This window comes from Prionailurus bengalensis, chromosome B1 (assembly GCF_016509475.1).
Source record: "Prionailurus bengalensis isolate Pbe53 chromosome B1, Fcat_Pben_1.1_paternal_pri, whole genome shotgun sequence".
In the NCBI taxonomy this organism is placed as follows: domain Eukaryota; kingdom Metazoa; phylum Chordata; class Mammalia; order Carnivora; family Felidae; genus Prionailurus; species Prionailurus bengalensis.
Genome location: NC_057344.1, coordinates 43751008 through 43771555, shown reverse-complemented (window position 1 = coordinate 43771555; position 20548 = coordinate 43751008). Strand labels below are relative to the sequence as shown.

General features: G+C 37.9%; 1 protein-coding gene across 1 annotated transcript in view; it reads left to right on the top strand.

Moving 5' to 3' along the window:
- The window catches only part of ADAM9 (ADAM metallopeptidase domain 9), a 145732-nt gene that overhangs the window by 90017 nt on the left and 35167 nt on the right, over positions 1-20548 (top strand). Inside the window, 1 exon segment of the mRNA XM_043563717.1 lies at positions 4375-4558. Within this exon segment, the coding sequence (XP_043419652.1) occupies positions 4375-4558 (184 nt within the window).

The window sequence follows — 20548 nt, the reverse complement described above, 5'->3', positions numbered from 1 at the left end:
TCTCTGATTGTTTCCTTAATAGGTTTTCTCAAAAAATATGGATAAGTTTTAAGGCTCCTCATAGATACTTCCAAATTGATCTTCAAAACATTTAACTGATTTATGCTTTCCTACCCCCTCACCAATGCCAGAGTGTTATCTTAAAAATTATAGTTGACCTTTGAACAACATCGGGGTTAGAGATGCTGACTTCCCACATAGTCACAAATTCACTTATAACTTTTGACTCCCCTAAAACTTAATTACAATAGCCTACTATTGATCAAAAGCCTTACCAATAACAAAAAAATAGTTGATTGAATGTTATATGTATTATATGCTGTGTTGTTACAATAAAGTAAGCTAGAGACAATGTTATTAAGAAAATTGTAAGGAAGAGAAAATACATTTGCAGGACTGCACTGTAAAAAATCCATGTGTTAAGTGGACCTGTGCAGTTCAAACATGTAATGTTCTAGGGTTAGCTGGACTTTTCCAATTTGTTATATCAAATAGATGTTTCTTTTTTTGTTTTTTTTTAATTTTAGAGAGAGAGAGAGCGTGAATGGGGACAGGAGCAGAGGGTTGGGGGGGGAGAGAGAGAGAGAGAGAGAGCGAGAGCGATCTTAAGCAGTCTCCACACTCAGTGCAGAACCTGATGTGGGGCTCAAGTCCCACGACCTGGAGATCGTGACCTGAGCCAAAATCAAGAGTTGGATGCTTAACCCACTGAGCCACTCAGGTGCCCCCGTTTTTAAAAAATGTTTATTTATTTTGAGAGAGAAAGTGTGAGCACATATAAGTGGGGGGAGCACACATAAGAGAGAGGGAAAAGAGACAGAATCCCAAGTAGGCTCTACACTTTGAACTCAGAGCCTGACACAGGGCTTGATCTCATGAACTGGGAGATCATGACCTGAGCTGAAATCAAGAGTCAGATGCTTAAATGCCTGAGCCACCCAGGCGCCCCTCATTTTTATTTTAAATGAATTTGTAAATAATTATTTAAGATTTTTTGTTGTTGTTCAAAAGATGTTTAAAGAGATCTAGAAAAATGTGGCTTCCACTCTTACTCTTTTTCTTTCTTCCCACCCTACCCGCAGGTACCTATTTCTGTTAGTTTTTGGTATGTCTTTGCAGCGTCTTTCTGCCAGTACAGTCTTACTCCTCCCCCCTCCCCGCTTCCTGTTGTGCATACTGCAGACACTGTTGTGCAGATTGTATTGTTGCATTTCACCGAAAGAGCTCTCTTCTCTTTCAGTACATAGATGGTGTCATCTTTTAAAAACTTTTTAAACAAAAAAATTCAAATATACAGAGGAGCAGAAGGAATACAGAGGAGTAGAAGGAGTATTTCAAATATACAGAAGGAGTAGAAGTATGATGAAACCCATATATTCTAGATTAAAAACATTGTTGGTATTCTATCATATTTCCTTTGTCTAGACTTGGCTGAACCACTTTTAAATAAATTATAGGCATTATGATACTTCATTCCTAAATTCTTTAGTATTCATCTCTGACAGATAAGGTCATTCACAATACCAATGTCATACCTACCAAAATTAATAATTTCCTAATATCATGTAATACCTGGTCAATATTAAAGTTTCTCCAACTGTCCTCAAGTTGTGTTTCATAGCTGTTTTTTTGCCACATCAGGATTCCGTCAAGGATCATGCATCACATTTAGTTGTCATGCCACTTATGTCACTTTTAATATAAAATATGTAGTCTTCTTCATTAATTTTTTTTCTTTTTGATGACAGTGATCTGAGGGAAATAACTGGGCCAGTTCTTTTAGTATGGCCCGTGATCTGGATTTGTTTGATAGTTTCTTCTCAGTGTTGCTTTATATGTGTCTCTATCCCTAAATTTTCTATAAATCAGAAGTTAAATCTAAAGTCGTAATTAGATTCAGGTTAAACATTTTAGGGAAGAATACTTCGTAAGTGGCGCATGATGTCAAGGAGGCACATAATTCTGGGTTGTCTTTTTATTAGTGGTCAAGCCCCCAACCCCCATGTCAGGCTCCATGCTGAGCCTGGAACTTGCTCCCACCAATGTTTTGCTTCACAGTTTTAATATGCATTGATGATCCTTGCCTGAAGCAATTATTCTATTGAGGCTTGTGATAGAATTTTATTTTATAATATAACCATGAACACCTCTTAGCTTTGTTGGCTGTTTGTATTCCTTATTTTGTGAATTGCCTTTTTTGTATCTTTGCTAATTTTTTCTGTGGAAGTGGATTTTTTTCTTACTGATTTGTAACAGCTTTATATATATATATATATATATATATATATATATATATATATTTAATTTTTAAAAAAAATTATTTTTATTTTTGAGAGTGAGTGAGCAGGGGAGGGGCAGAGAGAGAGGGAGACGGAGAATAAAAAGCAGGCTCCATGCTGACAGTAGAGAGCCTCGTGTGGGGCTTGAACTCATGAACTGTAAGATCATGACTTGAGCTGAATTCGGGCACTTAATCAATTAAGCCATCTAGGTGTCCTATGGCTTTTTATACATTAAGAGTATTTTCCTTTTACTTTTAACATGTCACCAAGACTACACATGAAACACTGAGTATATCATCACAGGTTGAATTTTGGTAGGTCCAACAGATGTTAACTAAGGTCTGCTTTATGCTACACTTTGTTCTGGAGGTTTTCTTTTTTAAAAAATTATTCTTTATTTTAGAGAGAGAGAGAGAGAGAGAGAGAGAGAGAGAGAGAGAGAAATGGAAGGAGAGAGACAGAGAATCCCAAGTAGGTTACAGGCTCAGCATGGAGCCTGACGTGGGGCTTGATCCCACAACCCTGGGATCATTATTTGAGCTGAAATCAAGAATCAGACTCTCAACTGACTGAGCCACCCAGGCGCCCCATGTTTTAGAGGTTTTCATATCTAATTTCAACCAACTATGTGAGATAGACATTATTATTTATCTCTTGTTTTTCAGATGAAGGAACTGAAGCTCAGAAAGTTTAAACACTTTATTCAGGTTAACTAGGGAATAAATGGTGACATAAGAATAAATGTAAATGAGACAAAATTACTAACCCTTAAGTGCAGGATGGAGGAAAGAGGAGACTTAACAATATATGCAAAAAGTAAATAGGAATTTTAGCTAGTGATCAGTTCAAGGGCATCTATAATGTAATGTAGTTACCATAAAAGCTACTGTAATCATGGGCCTAATAGTAGTACAGTATCTAGAATATAGGAAGTGTGAGCTCTGTTATGTTATTTGCTTATCAGGCTATAACTGAAATTTCATGCCCTGCTCTGAGCACTGTGCTTCAAGAGGCAATGAGAGAACCTGGAACATATTTAGAGGGGAGCTTCCTTGTTCCATGAGAAATGATTATAAGATATTGCTCTGGTGAATAAGTATTTAGGAACTATGTGATAATTGTCCTAAAATAGCTGCCATGTGGAAGAAGGAAAAGACATTTGCTATTAGCTGTGTGATCTCATGTGGAAGGTCTGGGACCAATGAGGAAAAGTTATAAGGATATAAATTTTAGCTCAAGAAATAAAATAGTTTTATGAAAGCTAGACTGGGAATTTTTAGGGGGTGATTAATTAGAGGAATTGGTGAATTAGAGGAAAACAATATCCTATATTGACTTGGCAGTGATAACATAAAGGAGATTCTAGTATAGGGTAGATTCTTGGATCACAAGGCAATCAGGTAGAAAATTTCAATATAGCATCTTAAGAGTTGATATTAGTGGTATTTAGTGTGTAATGGAAGGATATAGGAAGGGCATTTAGCTAACACAGCCTTGGTGATAGGAATTGTAGTCAGATAACCCTTCATAAAGTTGTAATATTGAATCAGTGAATTGAATTAGTGAATTAATGAGTTAATGAATTGAGTCTTAAATTAAGTAACTAAGAGTTAGCTTAGCCCAAGCCATGAAGGGTGGAGTCTTTTCTTAGTTATTTTATAGTACAGAATCTAAGTTTCTCCTTATAGCAACTCTGTAAGAAGTCACAACCGAATTTTGGTATAGTTCTATTATTTTCTATGGAAAAGCATTTATAAAATTATATTTATAAACAACTATTTAGTTAGACGTGTTTGAGCCCTAAACTGATAGTAAAGAGAGAGTAGGTGTGGGGAGAGATGGAGCACGAACACCACCTGGTACACCTACTGATTTCATCCTAGCATCCAGTTATCTCTGCCATATTTGAAGAGACCTGCTTAGGTGCCTTTGCTCTTATATGCTTTCTCTGTTGAGACTCCCTTCAGCTAACTATCAGTAAACTTTCTTTAAGTAAAAAAGAAAAAAAACCTTTATGTGTCCAAATATATAATTTTTATTTTGTATCTACAGGGGGTGCATTTTATGTTTGCATTATATCTCTATCTTACAGGAATGCTTTGTGTGGAAAGCTTCAGTGTGAGAATGTACAAGACATGCCTGTATTTGGAATTGTGCCTGCTATAATTCAGACTCCCAGTAGAGGCACCAAATGTTGGGGTGTGGATTTCCAGCTAGGATCGGATGTTCCAGATCCTGGGATGGTGAACGAGGGTACAAGATGTGATGATGGAAAGGTAATCAGAATGTTTTCTATTTATAATTTAAAATTAAAAAAATATGAAAAGCATTATACAAAGTAAGTGGTTATTCTTTTCTTATTTATAAAAGAAATCTAATGTTTTTTTGGTAGAGATTTTGGAAAATACAAAATTAAGAATGGCTGTTATTCTACTATCCAGATTTCACTGGCAGTCATATATTATAACCACTAGTCTGTGTTGCAGTATACTGTGCATATTTCTTTCCATTATCAATGGTGCTATAATTTATTAGCAGTCTGCTATTATTGGGACATTTAGGTGATTGCCAGGATTGTGAGTGTGTGTGTGTGTGTGTGTGTGTGTGTGTGTGTGTATGATTGTGTGTCTCTAGACTAGAATGTGTAGTACTAGAAATGTCATAATGCTTGTCCCCCCATGCTCTCTGCTGTTTGGATCAGATATGAGTCAAGAGTCAGCCAGCTCCTGACTCACTACCATTGGTTTCTATATGATAAGATGAGCTAGGACAAATTCCTTTTGGGGGGACTATATAATTAAGAAATACTATTAAGAATAGGGCAGAAACTGTAAGAATTCTTCAGTGATGCTATGAAGCAAGAGCAGGGCTAGAATGGTTATGGCAAACTTCAGTCATATAGAAAAGATATGGGGGAGCAGGAGTGTTGGGCAAATTGAAGAAACCAACTTAAAGGAGAGTAGAGGAGGGGGAAGAGAGAGAGAACACAAGTGACTGATAAGGTGACCATAAAAAAGACGGGTGGACTTGCTAGTTACTTCAGTCATTGTGTACTGAGTTTTCAGTTCCAGTTCTGTTCCTCCTTTCCTACAAAAAGACCCTTATATTTTTGTGCCTGTTGTTGCCACTATAAAAACTCGATTGCTGTAGTTACTATAAACAATGCTGAGGTAAATGGCTTTATAAATAAAAATTTCAGAATATTATGATTGTTTTCTGAGGTGAAACTACTATAATGGGTTGTGCATACTTTTTAAGGTTTTAGAGTTTTGCATGATTTCTCTTTTACTTTTTTAAGTTTATTTATTTATTTTGAGAGAGAGAGAGAGAGAGCAGCATGAGTGGGTGAGGAGCAAAGAGAGAGGGAGAAAGAGAATCCCGACCAGGCTCCGCACTATCAGCACGTGGAGCCCAGTGCTGGGCTCAAACTCATGAACCGTGAGATCATGACCTGAGTCGAAATCAGGAGTTGGATGCTTAACCAACTGAGCCACCCAGGTGCCCATGCCTGATTCTCTTTAGAAAAAGCTTTAATAGTTTACCTTCCAACCAGTTTTTAGTGGGAAATGTTTTAATTCTTCACACCATAGTCAAGATTAGCTATCATTTTCAAGCTTTCGTTGGTGGTTTCCTTTTTATTTTACTTTTTTCTTAATTATTAGTGATGTTGAATTTTTTTGTCTCTATATATTTATTCCTTCTTCTGTGATTTGCCATGTTGATGTTCTTTATACACTTAAAAATTGGCCTGTTTTCTTACTGATTTTGAATTTGATTTCTTACTGATTTTAAAGAACCTTAATTAATTTACGTCATATGTAACAAGTATAATATATAAATATACATATATGATGTTTTTGCCCAGCTTACTTCTTGCCTCTTCTTTCTTTTGTTTTTAGTTTTTTTTGTTTTTTTTGTTTTGCTGTGTTTGCATTTTTATGTATTTAAAGCTGTTATTCTTTTCCTTTATGGTTTCTAACTTTACTTACATGTTTTTATAAGACCTTTATCAGTATATCAGATCATTATTCTCTTGTATTTTGTAGTAGATTTTGTTTTTTATTTAATACCTCTTTAATCCAGGGGAATGTTGAGTGTATATATTATGAGGTTGGCATTCTTTTTTTCTCTTTTATCATTTATTCATTACTGTATGCTGAGTTCTAATGCCATTTTTTTTTTCAGAATGGCTTATCATTTGCCTTAACCTCATTTATAATCTCTTTCCTTTAATTTGAAATTTTATTTAAATTACCGATTAAATTTTTATATATTCTAGGGCTTAATTTTTGTTTTTTTTCCCTCTTCATGTCCGTTGATAGGTCTAACTACTCATGTGTCAGTACTGCCTTGATTTAGTTTTTATTGGTTTTATAATGTATTTTTCTTATCTGGTCATGCAAATACCCTCCCATTCTTTTTTCCTAGTTCTCTTGCTATTTTTATTTGCTTATAATTCCAGTTGAACTTAAGATAATGTTTGTTGAGGTGCAAAAAAAATTAAAATCTAAAAAACTAAAAAATGCTTTAGAATTTTGGTTGGGATGGCATTAAATTTATAAACTTATAATGGGGAAAAGTGACATCATTACATTATTGAGTCTTCTCAAAGTAGAACATGGTATGTGTGTCCATTTTTGAGGGGTCTTCTTTTAAAGATTTACTAATAAAGGTCTTTATGTTTTTTGTTAATTTTATTATTGGGTAGATTTTTATTGTTATTATGAATAGGCCCGTTTTCTCCTGTTATATTTTCTGTTTTGTTATATTTCAATTTCTAATTGGTTTTTACTGACAAGAAAAGCTATTTTGTTTGTATTTTTGACTGGGTATTATTGATATTCAGAAAAAAATTCATTTGTATATGTTTATTTTGTTACCAGGCATACACTTAGTGTTACCTATTTCTATTGTCAATTATATTAGAATTTTCTAAGAAAAAGTCATCATCTGCAAATGATAAAAAGTTGGTTTCCTTTCTCATATTTACAGTTTGGATTTATTTTCTTGTGTAATTGCAATGATAGCACTTCCAGAATAATTGTAAATAGTGATACTGTGCATCTTTGTCTTGACCCTGACGTGAGTGGGAATGCGTTTAGCCTTTCAAGGTTATGTATGATTTTGGCTAATCGCTTGGGGTACATGGTATTTTTCACTTAATGCAGTATCCTTTTCATCCTATTGAATAAGAATAAAAATAAACAGTAGATTTTACATTTTATAAGTAGTTCTTTGACATTAAAATATTAAATATTTAAAAAATATTAGATACTATTAAGATAATCATTTGGAACACCTGGGTGGCTCAGTTGGTTGAGCGTCTGACTTCAGCTCAGGTCATGATCTTGCAGTTTGTGAGTTTGAGCCCTGTGTCGGGCTCTGTGCTGACAGCTTAGAGCCTGGAGCCTTCTTTGGATTTTCTGTGTCCTTCTCTCTCTCCGCTGTTCCCCAACTTGTGCTCTCTATCTCTCTCTCTCAAAAATAAATAAATAAAAACATTAAAAAAAATCATTATTTACCTTTGACCTATTGATATGTGCTGGGTTATATCAATAAATTCCCTAACATTAAATTATTTTTGCATTCCTGGAGCACACACTAGTAACATTAAATTTTTCTTCAGATATATTCCCGGATTCTATGTGTTGGTGAATTTACTTTTGTGTTTCTGAAACTGTCTACTTTTGATGTTTTTTGAATTTATGAACTTTTACTCTGTAGATTGTAGTCAGTACTCTTAAGTCCCACAAAAAACTCAGATAATATTGAATTAAAGTATAACAGGATTAATTGATTTAAACCAAAGAATCAAATAAAGAGCTTTGGAACCCAGAATCTCAAATAATGTTTCTACGGTCTTTGCTTCTCCCTTTTGGCTCCCCGTCCCTCCCTTGCCCCATCTTATTGAGATATAATTAACATTTAATATGCTATATGTTTAAGGTGTACAGTGTGATGATTTGATACATGTATATATTGTGAAATGACTACCACAGTAAGGTTAGTTAACACTTCTATAACCTCCCATAAATATAATTTTTTTTTCTTTTTTTTTTTTTTGGTGGTACAATATTTAAGATTTACTCTCTTGGTAACTTTCAAGTGTATAATATTGTTAACTACAATCATCAGGCTGACTATTAGATACCCAGAACTTACTCATCTTTTAACTGGAGATTTTTACTATTGGATCAACATCTCTCCATTTTTCCTATGAGTGAGGCTTCACCCCCCCCCCTTTTTTTTAAAGACTCCACATATATGTGAGATCATATGGTATTTGTCTGTCTTTGTCAGACTTTCTTCACTTAGAATAATGTCCCCAAGGTCCATGCATGTTGTTGCAAATGACAGGATTGGTTGTTCAGGAGTGTGTTGTTTACTTTCCACATTTTTTGTGAATTTTACACATTCCTCCTGTTACTAATTTCTAGTTTCAAACCATTGTGATTGGAAAAGATACTAGATATGATTTCAGTCTTCTTAAATATGTTGTCTTACTTTGTGACCCAACATAAATTGTATCCTGTAGATGTTCTGTGTGTGCCTCAGAAGAGTATGTATTCTGCTGCTGTTGCATGGCTGTTCTGTTTATGTCTGTTAGATCCATTTTGGTCTATAAAGTTCTTTAGATCCGCTGTTTCCTTATTAAATTTCTGTCTGGGGGCACCTGGGTGGCTCAGTTGGCTAAGCATTCATCTCTTGATTTTGGCTGAGGTCACGATCTCACGGTTTGTGAGATTGAGCCCCTGTGTTGGCTGTGCACTGAGAGTGTGGAGCCTGCTTGGGATTCTCTTCCTCTCTGCCTGCCCTCCCCAGCTGCTCACGTATTCACGCATGCTTTCTCTCAAAATAAATAAAAAGAAATTTCTGTCTGGATGACCTATCCAATGTTGAAAGTGGGGTATTGAAGTCTACTACTAGTATTGTATTACTGTCTGTTTCTCCCTTCACTTTTGTCACTATTTGGTTTAAATATTTAAATGCTCCAGTGGAAGGTACATGAATACTTAAAATTATTACATCGATGAATTGTCTCCTTTATCCCCATTTCATGGCCTTCTTTGTCTCTTGCAACCAATTCTGACTAAGTCTATTATATGTGATATAAATATAGCCGTTCCTGCTCTTTTGGTTACCATTGGCATAGAATGTTTTTCTGACCCTTCACTTTCAACCTGTGTGTCCTTAACACTATAAGTGAGCCTCTTTTAGGCAGCATATTGTTGGATATGTATATATTTTTAAGTCTATTCAGCCACTTTGTGTCTTTTGATATGGGACTTTAGTTCATTTCTATTTAAAGTAATTATTGATAGCTAAGGACTCATTGCCATTTCATTGTTTGTTGACTGTTTTTAGTTCTTTGTTCCTGTTTTCCTTTCTTACTATCTTCTTTCATGATTTATTTATTTATTTATTTATAGAGTATGCTTTAATTCTTTTGTGTGTTCTACTATGTTTCTTCTTTTGTGGTTAGTGTGAGGCTTATGTAAAACATTTTGTAGATATAACAGTCTATTTTAAGCTGATAATAACTTACCTTCAACTGCATACACAAGCACTACACTTTTACTTCTCATATTTTAAACTATTGTGTCATACTTAGCATCTTTTTATATTGTGCATCCATTAATAAGTTATTAGTTATTTTTATTTAAGTTTTTTTTACTAGACATAGAGTGATTTACACAGCACCATTAAAATAGTAAGGTATTCTTATTTTTTACTTTATTTATTTATTTAAATCACATTTTTATATATATATAATTTAATGTCAAATTGGTTTCCATATAATACCCAGTGCTCATCCCAACAGGTGCCCTCCTCAATGTCCATCACCCACTTTCCCCTCCCCCCACCCCCCATCAACCCTCAGATTGTTCTCAGTATTTAAGAGTCTCTTATGGTTTGCCGCCTTCCCTCTCTGTAACTTCCACGCCCCCCCTTTCCCTCCCCCCTGGTCTTCTGTTGAGTTTCTCAGAATCCACATAAGAGTAAAAACATATGGTATCTGTCTTTCTCTGTATGACTTATTTCACTTAGCATGACACTCTCCAGTTCCATCCACGTTGCTACAGAAGGGCATATTTCATTCTTTCTCAATGCCATGTAGTATTCCATTGTGTATATAAACCATAATTTCTTTATCCATTCATCAGTTGATGGACATTTAGGCTCTTTCCATAATTTGGCTATTGTTGAAAGTGCTGCTATAAACATTGGGGTACAAGTGCCCCTAGGCATCAGCATTCCTGTATCCCTTGGGTAAATTCCTAGCAGTGCTACTCCTGGGTCATAGGGTAGATCTATTTTTAATTTTTTGAGAAACCTCCACACTGTTTTCCAGAGTGGCTGCACCAGTTTGCATTCCCACCAACAGTGTAAGAGGATTCCTGTTTCTCCACATCCTCTCCAAACATCTATAGTCTCCTGATTTGTTCATTTTAGCCACTCTGACTGGTGTGAGGTGGTATCTCAGTGTGGTTTTGATTTGTATTTCCCTGATGAGGAGTGATGTTGAGCATCTTTTCGTGTGCCGGTTGGCCATCTGGATGTCTTCTTTAGAAAAGTGTCTATTCATGTCCCCTGCCCATTTCTTCACTGGATTTTTTTGTCTTTTGGGTGTGGAGTTTGGTGAGTTCTTTATAGATTTTGGATACTAGCCCTTTATCTGATATGTCATTTGCAAATATCTTTTTTCTCATTCCGTTGGTTGCCTTTTAGTTTTGTTGATTGTTTTCTTTGCAGTGCAAAAGCTTTTTATATCTTCATGAGGTCCCAATAGTTCATTTTTGCTTTAAATTCCCTTGCCTTTGGAGATGTGTCGAGTAAGAAATTGCTGCGGCTGAGGTCAGAGAGGTTTTTTCCTGCTTTCTCCTCTAGGGTTTTGATGGTTTCCTGTCTCACATTTAGGTCCTTCATCCAATTTGAGTTTATCTTTGTGAGTGGTGTAAGAAAGTAGTCTGGTTTCATCCTTCTGCATGTTGCTGTCCAATTCTCCCAGCACCATTTGTAAAAGAGACTGTCTTTTCTCCATTGGATATTCTTTCCTGCTTTGTCAAAGATTAGTTGGCCATACATTTATGGGTCCAATTCTGGAGTCTCTATTCTATTCTGGAGTCTATGATAGTGTCTGTTTTTGTGCCAGTACCATGCTATCTTGATGATTACAGCTTTGTAGTAGAGGCTTAAGTCTGGGATTGTGATGCTTCCCGCTTTGGTCTTCTTCTTCAATATTACTTTGGCTATTCGGGGTCTTTTGTGGTTCCATACAAATTTTAGGATTTCTTGTTCTAGCTTCGAGAAGAATGCTGGCGCAATTTTGATTGGGACTGCATTGAATGTGTAGATGGCTTTGGGTAGTGTTGACATTTTAACAGTATTTATTCTTCCAATCCATGAGCATGGAATTTGTTTGTATCTTCTTTGATTTCCTTCATAAGCTTTCTTTAGTTTTCAGCATACAGATCTTTTACATCTTTGGTTAGGTTTATTCCTAGGTATTTTATGATTCTTGGTGCAATTGTGAATGGGATCAGTTTCTTTATTTGTCTTTCTGTCACTTCATTATTGGTGTATAAAAATGCAACTGATTTCTGTACATTAATTTTGTATCCTGCGACTTTGCTGAATTCATGTATCAGTTCTAGCAGACTTTTGGTGGAGTCTATGGGGTTTCCCATGTAGAGTATCATGCCATCTGCAAAAAGCGAAAGCTTGACTTCATCTTTGCCAATTTTGATGCCTTTGATTTCCTTTTGTTGTCTGATTGCTGATGCTAGAACATCCAACACTATGTTAAACAACAGCTGTGAGAGTGTGCATCCCTGTCGTGTTCCTGATCTCAGGGGGAAAGTGCTGTTTTTCCCCATTGAGGATGATATTACTTGTGGGCTTTTCATAAATGGCTTTTAAGATGTTTAAGTATGTTTCTTCTATCTGGACTTTCTCAAGGGTTTTTATTAAGAAACGATGCTGAATTTTGTCAAATGCTTTTTCTGCATCGATTGACAGGATCATATGTTTCTTATCTTTTCTTTTATTAATGTGATGTATCACGTTGATTGATTTGCGAATGTTGAACCAGCCCTGCATCCCAGGAATGAATCCCACTTGATCATGGTGAATAATTCTTTTTATTTGCTGTTGAATTCAATTTGCTAGTATCTTGTTGAAAATTTTTGCATCCATACTCATCAGGAATATCGGCCTGTAGTTCTCTTTTTTTGCTGGGGCTCTGTCTGGTTTGGGAATCAAGGTAATGCTGGCTTCATAGAATGAGTCTGGAAGTTTTCCTTCTCTTTCTATTTTTTGGAACAGCTTTAGAAGGATAGGTGTTATTTCTGCTTTAAATGTCTGGTAGAATTCCCCAGGGAAGCCATCTGGTCCTGGACTCTTATTTGTTGGGAGATTTTTAATAACTGATTCAATTTCTTCACTAGTTAGGGGTCTGTTCAAATATTCTATTTCTTCCTGTTTGAGTTTTGGAAGTGTGTGGGTGCTTAGGAATTTGTCCATTTCTTCCAGGTTGTCGAGTTTGTTGGCATATACTTTTTCATAGTATTCCCTGATAATTGCTTGTATTTCTGAGGGATTGGTTGTAATAATTCCATTTTCATTTGTGATTTTATCTATTTGGGTCCTCTCTCTGTTTTCTTTTTGAGAAGCCTGGCTAAAGGTTTATCAATTTTGTTTGTTTTTTCAAAAAACAACTCTTGGTTTCATTGATCTGCTCTACTCTTTTTTTAGATTCTATATTTTTTATTTCTGCTCTGATCTTTATTATTTCTCTTCTTCTGCTGGGTTTGGGGTGTCTTTGCTGTTCTGCTTCTATTTCCTTTAGGTGTGCTGTTAGATTTTGTATTGGGGATTTTTCTTGTTTCTTGAGATAGGCCTAGACTGCAATGTATTTTCTTCTCAGGACTGCCTTCGCTGCATCCCAAAGCATTTGGATTGGTGTATTTTCATTTTCATTTGTTTCCATATATTTTTTAATTTCTTCTCTAATTGCCTGGTTGACCCATTCATTCTTTAGTAGGATGTTCTTCAACCTCCATGCTTTTGGAGGGTTTCCAGACTTTTCCTGTGGTTGATTTCAAGTTTCATGGCATTGTGATCTGAAAGTGTGCCTATGTTCTCAATTCTTTTATACTTATTAAAGGCTGTTTTGTGACTCAATATGTGATCTATCTTGGAGAATATTCCATGTGCACTTGAGAAGAAAGTATATTCTGTGGCTTTGGGTTGCAGAGTTCTAAACGTATCTGTCAAATCCATCTGATCCCATGTGTCATTCAGGGCCCTTGTTTCTTTATTTATTCTCTGTCTAGGTGTTCTATCCATTGTTGTAAGTGGAGTATTAGACTCTCCTGCAATTACCACATTCTTATCAATAAGGTTGCTTATGTTTGTGATTAATTGTTTTATATATTTGGGGGCTGCCAAATCCGGTGCATAGATGTTTATAATTGTTAGCTCTTCTTGATGAAGAGACCCTGTAATTATTATATAATGCCCTTCTACATCTCTTGTTACAGCCTTTAATTTAATGTCTAGTTTGTCTGATTTATGTATGGCTACTCCAACTTTCTTTTGACTTCCAGTAGCATGATAGATCTCCATCCCCTTACTTTCAATCTGAAGGTGTCTTCAGGTCTAAAATGAGTCTCTTGTAGACAGCAAATAGATGGGTCTTGGTTTTTTTTTTTTTTTTTTTTTATTCATTCTGATACCCTATGTCTTTTGGTTGGAGCATTTAGTCCTTTTACATTCAGTGTTATTATTGAAAGATATGGGTTTAGAGTCATTGCGATGTCTGTAAGTTTCATGCTTGTAGTAATGTCTCTGGTACTTTGTGGTCCTTGCAACATTTCACTCACAGAGTCCCCCTTAAGATCTCTTGTAGGGCTGGTTTAGTGGTGATGAATTCCTTCAGTTTTTGTTTGTTTGGGAAAACCTTTATCTTTCCTTCTATTCTGAATGACAGACTTGCTGTGTAAAGGATTCTTGGCTGCATATTTTTCTTGTTCATCTCATTGAAGATGTTCTGCCATTCCTTTCTGGCCTGCCAAGTTTCAGTAGATAGATCTGCTATTACCTGTATGTGTCTACCTTTGTATGTTAAGGCCCATTTATTCCTAGCTGCTTTCAGAATTTTCTCTTTATCCTTGTATTTTGCCTGTTTCACTATGACATGTCATGCAGAAGACTGATTCAAGTTACGCCTGAAGGGAGTTCTCTGTGCCTCTTGGATTTCATTGCCTGTTTCCTTCCCCAGATTAGGAAAGTTCTCAACTATGATTTGTTCAAGTATACCTTCAGCCCCTTTCTCTCTCTCTTCTTCTTCTGGAATTCCTATGATACAGATATTCTTCCGTTTGATTGCATCACTTAGTTCTCTAATTCTCCCCTCATACTCCTGGATTTTTTTTTTATCTGCCTTTTTCTCAGTTTCCTCTTTTTCCATAATTTTATCTTCTAATTCACCTCTTCTCTCTTCTGTCTCTTCAATCTGTGCTATGGCCCCCTCCATTTTATTTTGCACCTCATTTATAGCATTTTTTAATTCATCATGACTATTTTTTACTGCCTTGATCTCTGTAGCAAAAGATTCTCTGCTGTCCTCTATGCTCTTTTCAAGCCAAGCAATTACTTTTGTGACTATTATCCTAAATTCTTGTTCAGTCATATTGCTTAAATCGGTTTTGATCAATTCATTAGCTGTCTCTACTTCCTGGAATTTCGTTTGAGGAGAATTCTTCCGTTTTGTCATTTTGGCTAGTTTTCTGTCCCTTATGTGTTTTAAAAGCTTGTTGTGTGCTCTGGACCTGTGAGCACTGCTGTATTAAAGGAGGGTCATACACTGTCCAGGGCCTGGCCCTTCAGGAGGTGTTTTTTTGGAGAGTGTTACTTGCTCTCTGTTATTGTGACTTTGGTTATTTTATTACCCTACTCGTAGTGATATTTTGGACCCTCCACCAGGTGTGCTTTGATTTGTTCCTTGGAGTAGCCCTGTAAAGGAAAACAGAGAAACAGGAGACAAAAACACACAAACAAATAACACAAACAAACAAATAAAAACAAAAAATTAAAGTCTAAAACAAAAAACCCCAAAACACTGACTACAGGTAAAGAAGAGGGTGGAGGCAGTGCTAGAAGAGCACATACAAAGAGGGAAATGATGGGAGAGGGGGGAGAAAAAATAAACATTGACTAGGCAGAGAGACTAAAAGTGTTAATCCAGAGAGAGAGAAAGGAAAATAAAGAAGGAAGTGGGGAAAATGAAACGAAGATAAAGTTACCCAGACAGGGAAACTATATGGCTTGATTATTCGAGAGAGAGAGAAAGGAGTGTAAAGAAGGAGGTGTAGAACATGTATCAAGACAATGGATTAAATATGCGTGTTTAGACAGACCAATAACCAGAATTACCAGCCTAGAAGAGGGAAGAGATAAGGAGGAGAAAGTGGGGGGCGGGGAGAATATATCTATACATCCAGAATTGACCTAGAGTTAATCCAGGCAATGCTGCAGCGCTTGTGGGGGGAGCTTTCCGCAGGGTCTGTGAGGCTCTGGTGGATATACAGTTACCCCGTGCGGAGGGGCGTAGTTTGGTGTAGTCTGGACCCACTTCTACTATGGGCCCCTGAACTGATCCCTGAGGCCCCGCCTGGTGGTGGTGGGGGCAACGGGGGGGAGTGGTGATCCCCCAGTCTCTTCTCCATGACCTGGAGCCGGTGGACTCAGTTTGAGTCGTCCTCACTGTGCCACACCATGGGCGCAGACGGGGCGGTCCTTCTGCTCTGCCACCTCCCCTGACCTTGCGCTTGGCTAGGATTCAAAGTCCTTCTCTGTGCATTCTGGCAGTGGGGAAGCACCTCTCAGTGTGGCAATATGTGACCCCAGCTGGCTTTGTGCGACAGCACTTCAGGGAGGACTGCCTTCTGCGGACTGAGCTGCCGCCCTCGCCGCTAGTCCCCGGGGTCGCGGACTCAGGCAGGCTTTGTCTTTTCCCACAGCACTCCAGGGAGATGGCTGCCTTTTCCTCCTGCAGACTACGCCCTCGGCCCAGCCACTGATCCTGTGGGTGGCAGACATGGACAGGCTTTGTACTGTTGCACAACCCTCCAGGGAGGGAACCACTTTCTCCAACTGCTGACTGAGCCCCTTACATACCACTTTATCCAGGCCCCTGGTGTGCGAACAGGGAGCTGGCCCCAGTCCGAAGAAAGCCCAGCAGTTAGAGATCGGATCTCTCAGTCTCAGTCCCGGGTCTTTCTCCTGTCCAGATATGGTCATACACTTCCCTAGCCGCTCTTTCTCTTCCCTTTGTCTCTCCCCTGTGCGCCCACGTGGCCTTTTTTTTTTTTTTTAATCTCCCCCAGTTCGCAGTCACCCACCTATCTTTTCTCCAGCTCTCCTATTTTCTTTGGGTAGATTCAGTCTCTTTTCCTCCCAGGCTCTGGTGTTCAAAGTCCTTTGGCTTCTGCACTTCTTTGTTTGAGAGACACGGGGAGTCTCCCCTACTTCTCTACCATGTTGGCCCCAATAGTTAGGTATTCTGAATTTAACTATATATTTACCTTCACCATGAGTTTTATGGTTTTATATATTTTCATATTATTAGTGTCCTTTCATTTCAACTTGAATAATTCACTTTAAAATTTCTTGTAAGGTAGGGCAAGTGGTGATGAACTGTTAGTTTTTCTTTATCTGGGAATGTCTTTAACTCTCCTTCATATCCGAAGGACAATTTTCCTATGTATAGTATTCCTTGTTGGCAATTTTTTATTGTTGCTGTTTAGCACATTGGATATATAATCCCAATGATTTATTTTGGCTTTCAAAGTTTCTTTAGAGAGATAACATCCACAGACAGCCGTATGGGGGTTCCTTTGTATGTGATGAATCTTGCTGCTTTCTCTTTCTGCTTTCTAACATGGAGTTCTTTGAGCTTCCTGTACTTGAATGTCCATATTCTCCAAAGATTTGGGAGATTTCAACTATTATTTCTTTAAATTTTTTTTTAACGTTTGTTTATTTTTGAGAGACAGAGAGATACAGAGCATGAGTGCGGAAGGGGGCAGAGAGAGAGGGAGACACAGAATCCAAAGCAGGCACCAGGCTCTGACCTGTCAGCACAGAGCCTGATGTAGGGCTTGAACTCACTAACTGTGAGATCAATCATGACCTGACCCAAAGTCGGACGCTCATCCGGCTGAGCCACCCAGACACCCCTTAATTATTATTTCTTTAAATAAACTTTCTTCCATTTTCCTCTTCTGAGGAAATCTTCTGATTTGAATCATATCTTTTGATATGAATGTTTGTTTGCTTGATGGTGTCCCATAATGGTTCACATAGGCTTTCTTCACTCTTTTTCATTCTTTTTTATTTTTTGTCTCTCTAACTGGCTAATTTCAAACAGTGTTTGAGTTTGCTGACTCTTTCTTCTGGATGAGTAAATCTGTTCTTGAAGCTCTGTATTGAAGTTTTCATTTCTGTTATTGTATTCTTCAGGTCCAGGATTTCTGTTTGGTTCCTTTTAATGGTTTCTACTTCTTTCTTAAACTCATTCTGTTCATTGATTGTTTTTCTGATTTTGTTTAGTAGTCTCTGTTTTCTTTCATTTCATTCAGGTTCTTTATGATGATTATTTTGAATTCTTTGTCAGGTAACCTATAGATCTTCCTTTCTTTGGGGTCATTTATTCGCACTTTATTAGTTTCCTTTGGTGATGCCATATTTGCCTGATGCTTATGTAGTATTGCAGTGGTGGCTATGTATTTGAAGGAATAAACACCTCTTCTAGTCTTTACATACTGGTTTCATCAGGTAAAGACCTCCTGTCTGTTTTCAGTATTGATGGGATTACCTTGGAATTTTAGGCTGGGTTGGAGCTGGTTACAAGTCTGTCTCCACAGTGGGGTGTGTGATTGGTGGGCCTGTTATCAGGAGCTTGGGTGGGCATAAATTGTGACTGGTCTCTGAGTGGATTGAACTTCCTGTAGTAGTACCTTGTTTAGGAGGTAAGGTGGCCTTGAGACAAGGGTCTGCTTCAGAGTCCACAGTTGGGTCTTCAGACACCAGGCCTATTACTAGGTGCAAGGACTGGTGTGGCTCCCATCAGATACCTGAGAATACTGCTCTCTGTTCACTGGATGGATCCCTGGGTGGCCAGGATGGGTCCCTAACTGGCTGGATGGGCTGGGAGCTGAATATAGGGCTAGTTCAGGATCTCTTGATGTGTAGACATGAGCATCTGCTCTTGGTTCCCCAAAAGCTGGCAGGAAAGCTTGAGGACTGAGGCTTGGAGTTGCTGAAACTGAGTATAGATCCCTTTCAGAATTTTTGGGAATGCAGGAGATGGGTTCCTTGGTTGATGGATCTAGTGGTGGGCTGTGGCTGTGATATGACTGGAGCCAAGTGTAAGGCCCTTCAGGATTTCTGGGGTTACAGCTGGGAGAGTCTCATTTTGGGTCCCTGTGCCAGAAAGTATATTCACAGAGTGCAGTTGTTAGGGATAGAGCCAAGTAGAGTGTCCTTTTAGAAATACTAGGGTTGTAGACAAGAGTGTCCCCCACTGGGGCCCTGGGCCCTTAGGACTGCTGGCAGACTGGGGGTGTGAAGAAGCTAGAACTGCTTTTGGGCCCTTTCAGGATCTCAGGGGGCATAGATGGGAGTTTCTCCTGCCTGGTCCCTATGCCTGCAGTCTTCTCTGGGCTCAAAGGTGGCTGTCGTCTTGTTGTGTGCTCACATGACCCTTTTTCTTTGTGTACATGGAGAGAGAGAGAGAGAGAGAAAGAGAGGGAGAGAGAGAAAGTGAGCACAAACTCTCTGGTGTCTTTTCTTATAAAGGCACTAATTCCATCAGACCAGGGTTCCACCCTCATGACCTCATCTAACCCTAATTAACTCCCAAAATCTTTATCTCCAAATACTACTATATCAGGGTTAGGGCTTCAGCATATGAATCTTGAGAGGATACAAGCAATGAGTTTATAAAGAGAGCCACTAGGGTAGATTTAAATTAGTAAAAGTAGAATAATATTTATTCCTTCCTTATGCCCATGTAGCTTTTTGCTGTGGGGTTGTATGTTCTGCTTAGTGTGGTAAAGGCTTTAAACCTTTTCCTAAACATTTTCACATTTCAGTTATTTTTGGTATTTGTTTTTGGTCTGGACATGTAAGTGAGAGATATTGGTCAGTGTATTAGTCAGGGTTCTCTAGAGAAACAGAACTAATAAGATGTCTGTATATGTGTGTATGTAAGATTTCTTGTATGGAATTAGCTTACATGTTTATGTAGGTTAACAAGTCTTAAGAGCCAATATCTTCAGTAGACAAGCTGGACACTCAGAAGAGCTGATGGTGTAGTTCCAGTCCAGAGGTTGAGAGAGAGAAAGTGGTTAAGCAAGAATGGAGACCAGGGTATTTAGACCATTTCTTTATGCAACTTACTGTTATCTTTAGGACCTGCTCAGGCTGTACTATGTATCTGCCACTTTCATTTGATGGTGGAATGTTGCTGTGCATGCTAGACTTTAAAGTATGGTGGGTCAGATAACACCCAGTTCATGATGGGTAATTCAGGTCCCATGGTAACCTGGTGGCTTATGGTTAAGTGTTCAGTCTAGTAAGGCCTAAGCTGTATCTGAAAAGGAGAGTAGTTATCTGCAGAGGATGGCAGGGTTTTGTTCCAAAATCCTAAGGGTCTGTAGTGCTGTTTACCTCTAAGGAACTGCCAGAGGCTCCAGACAGCATCCCTATCTGCCACTGACATTTCAAGCACCATTGGATCTAGTGGAGCAAGGGGCCAGTTGGCAGAGCAGTTTCTGTGGCATCCTGGACCTGTTTCAGCTTTCTCTTGCTCTGGTCCATGCTCTATGAGCAGTTTTTCAAGTTATGTGGTAAATGGGCTTGAGTAACATGCCCACATGAGGAATGTGTTGCCCCCCAAATTCAGAGGCCCACTAATTGTCTTACTTCTCTTTTGGTTGCCTGATGTAAAAACTTATCCTTCATTTTTGAAGGGAAATCTAGATATGTCCCGCACCACTGATGCCCTAGAAATTTTGCTGAGGTAGAAGACTCCTGAATTTTTGTCTGATTTACTTTTCACTGACATGCAAATGTCTTACCAGTTAGTCTACAGTATTGCTACTTCTTACGCACTAGATCCAATCAGATAATGTCATCAATGTAGTGGGCCAGAGTGATATCTTGTGGAAGGAAAAGTTGATTAAGATCCCTGCAAACTA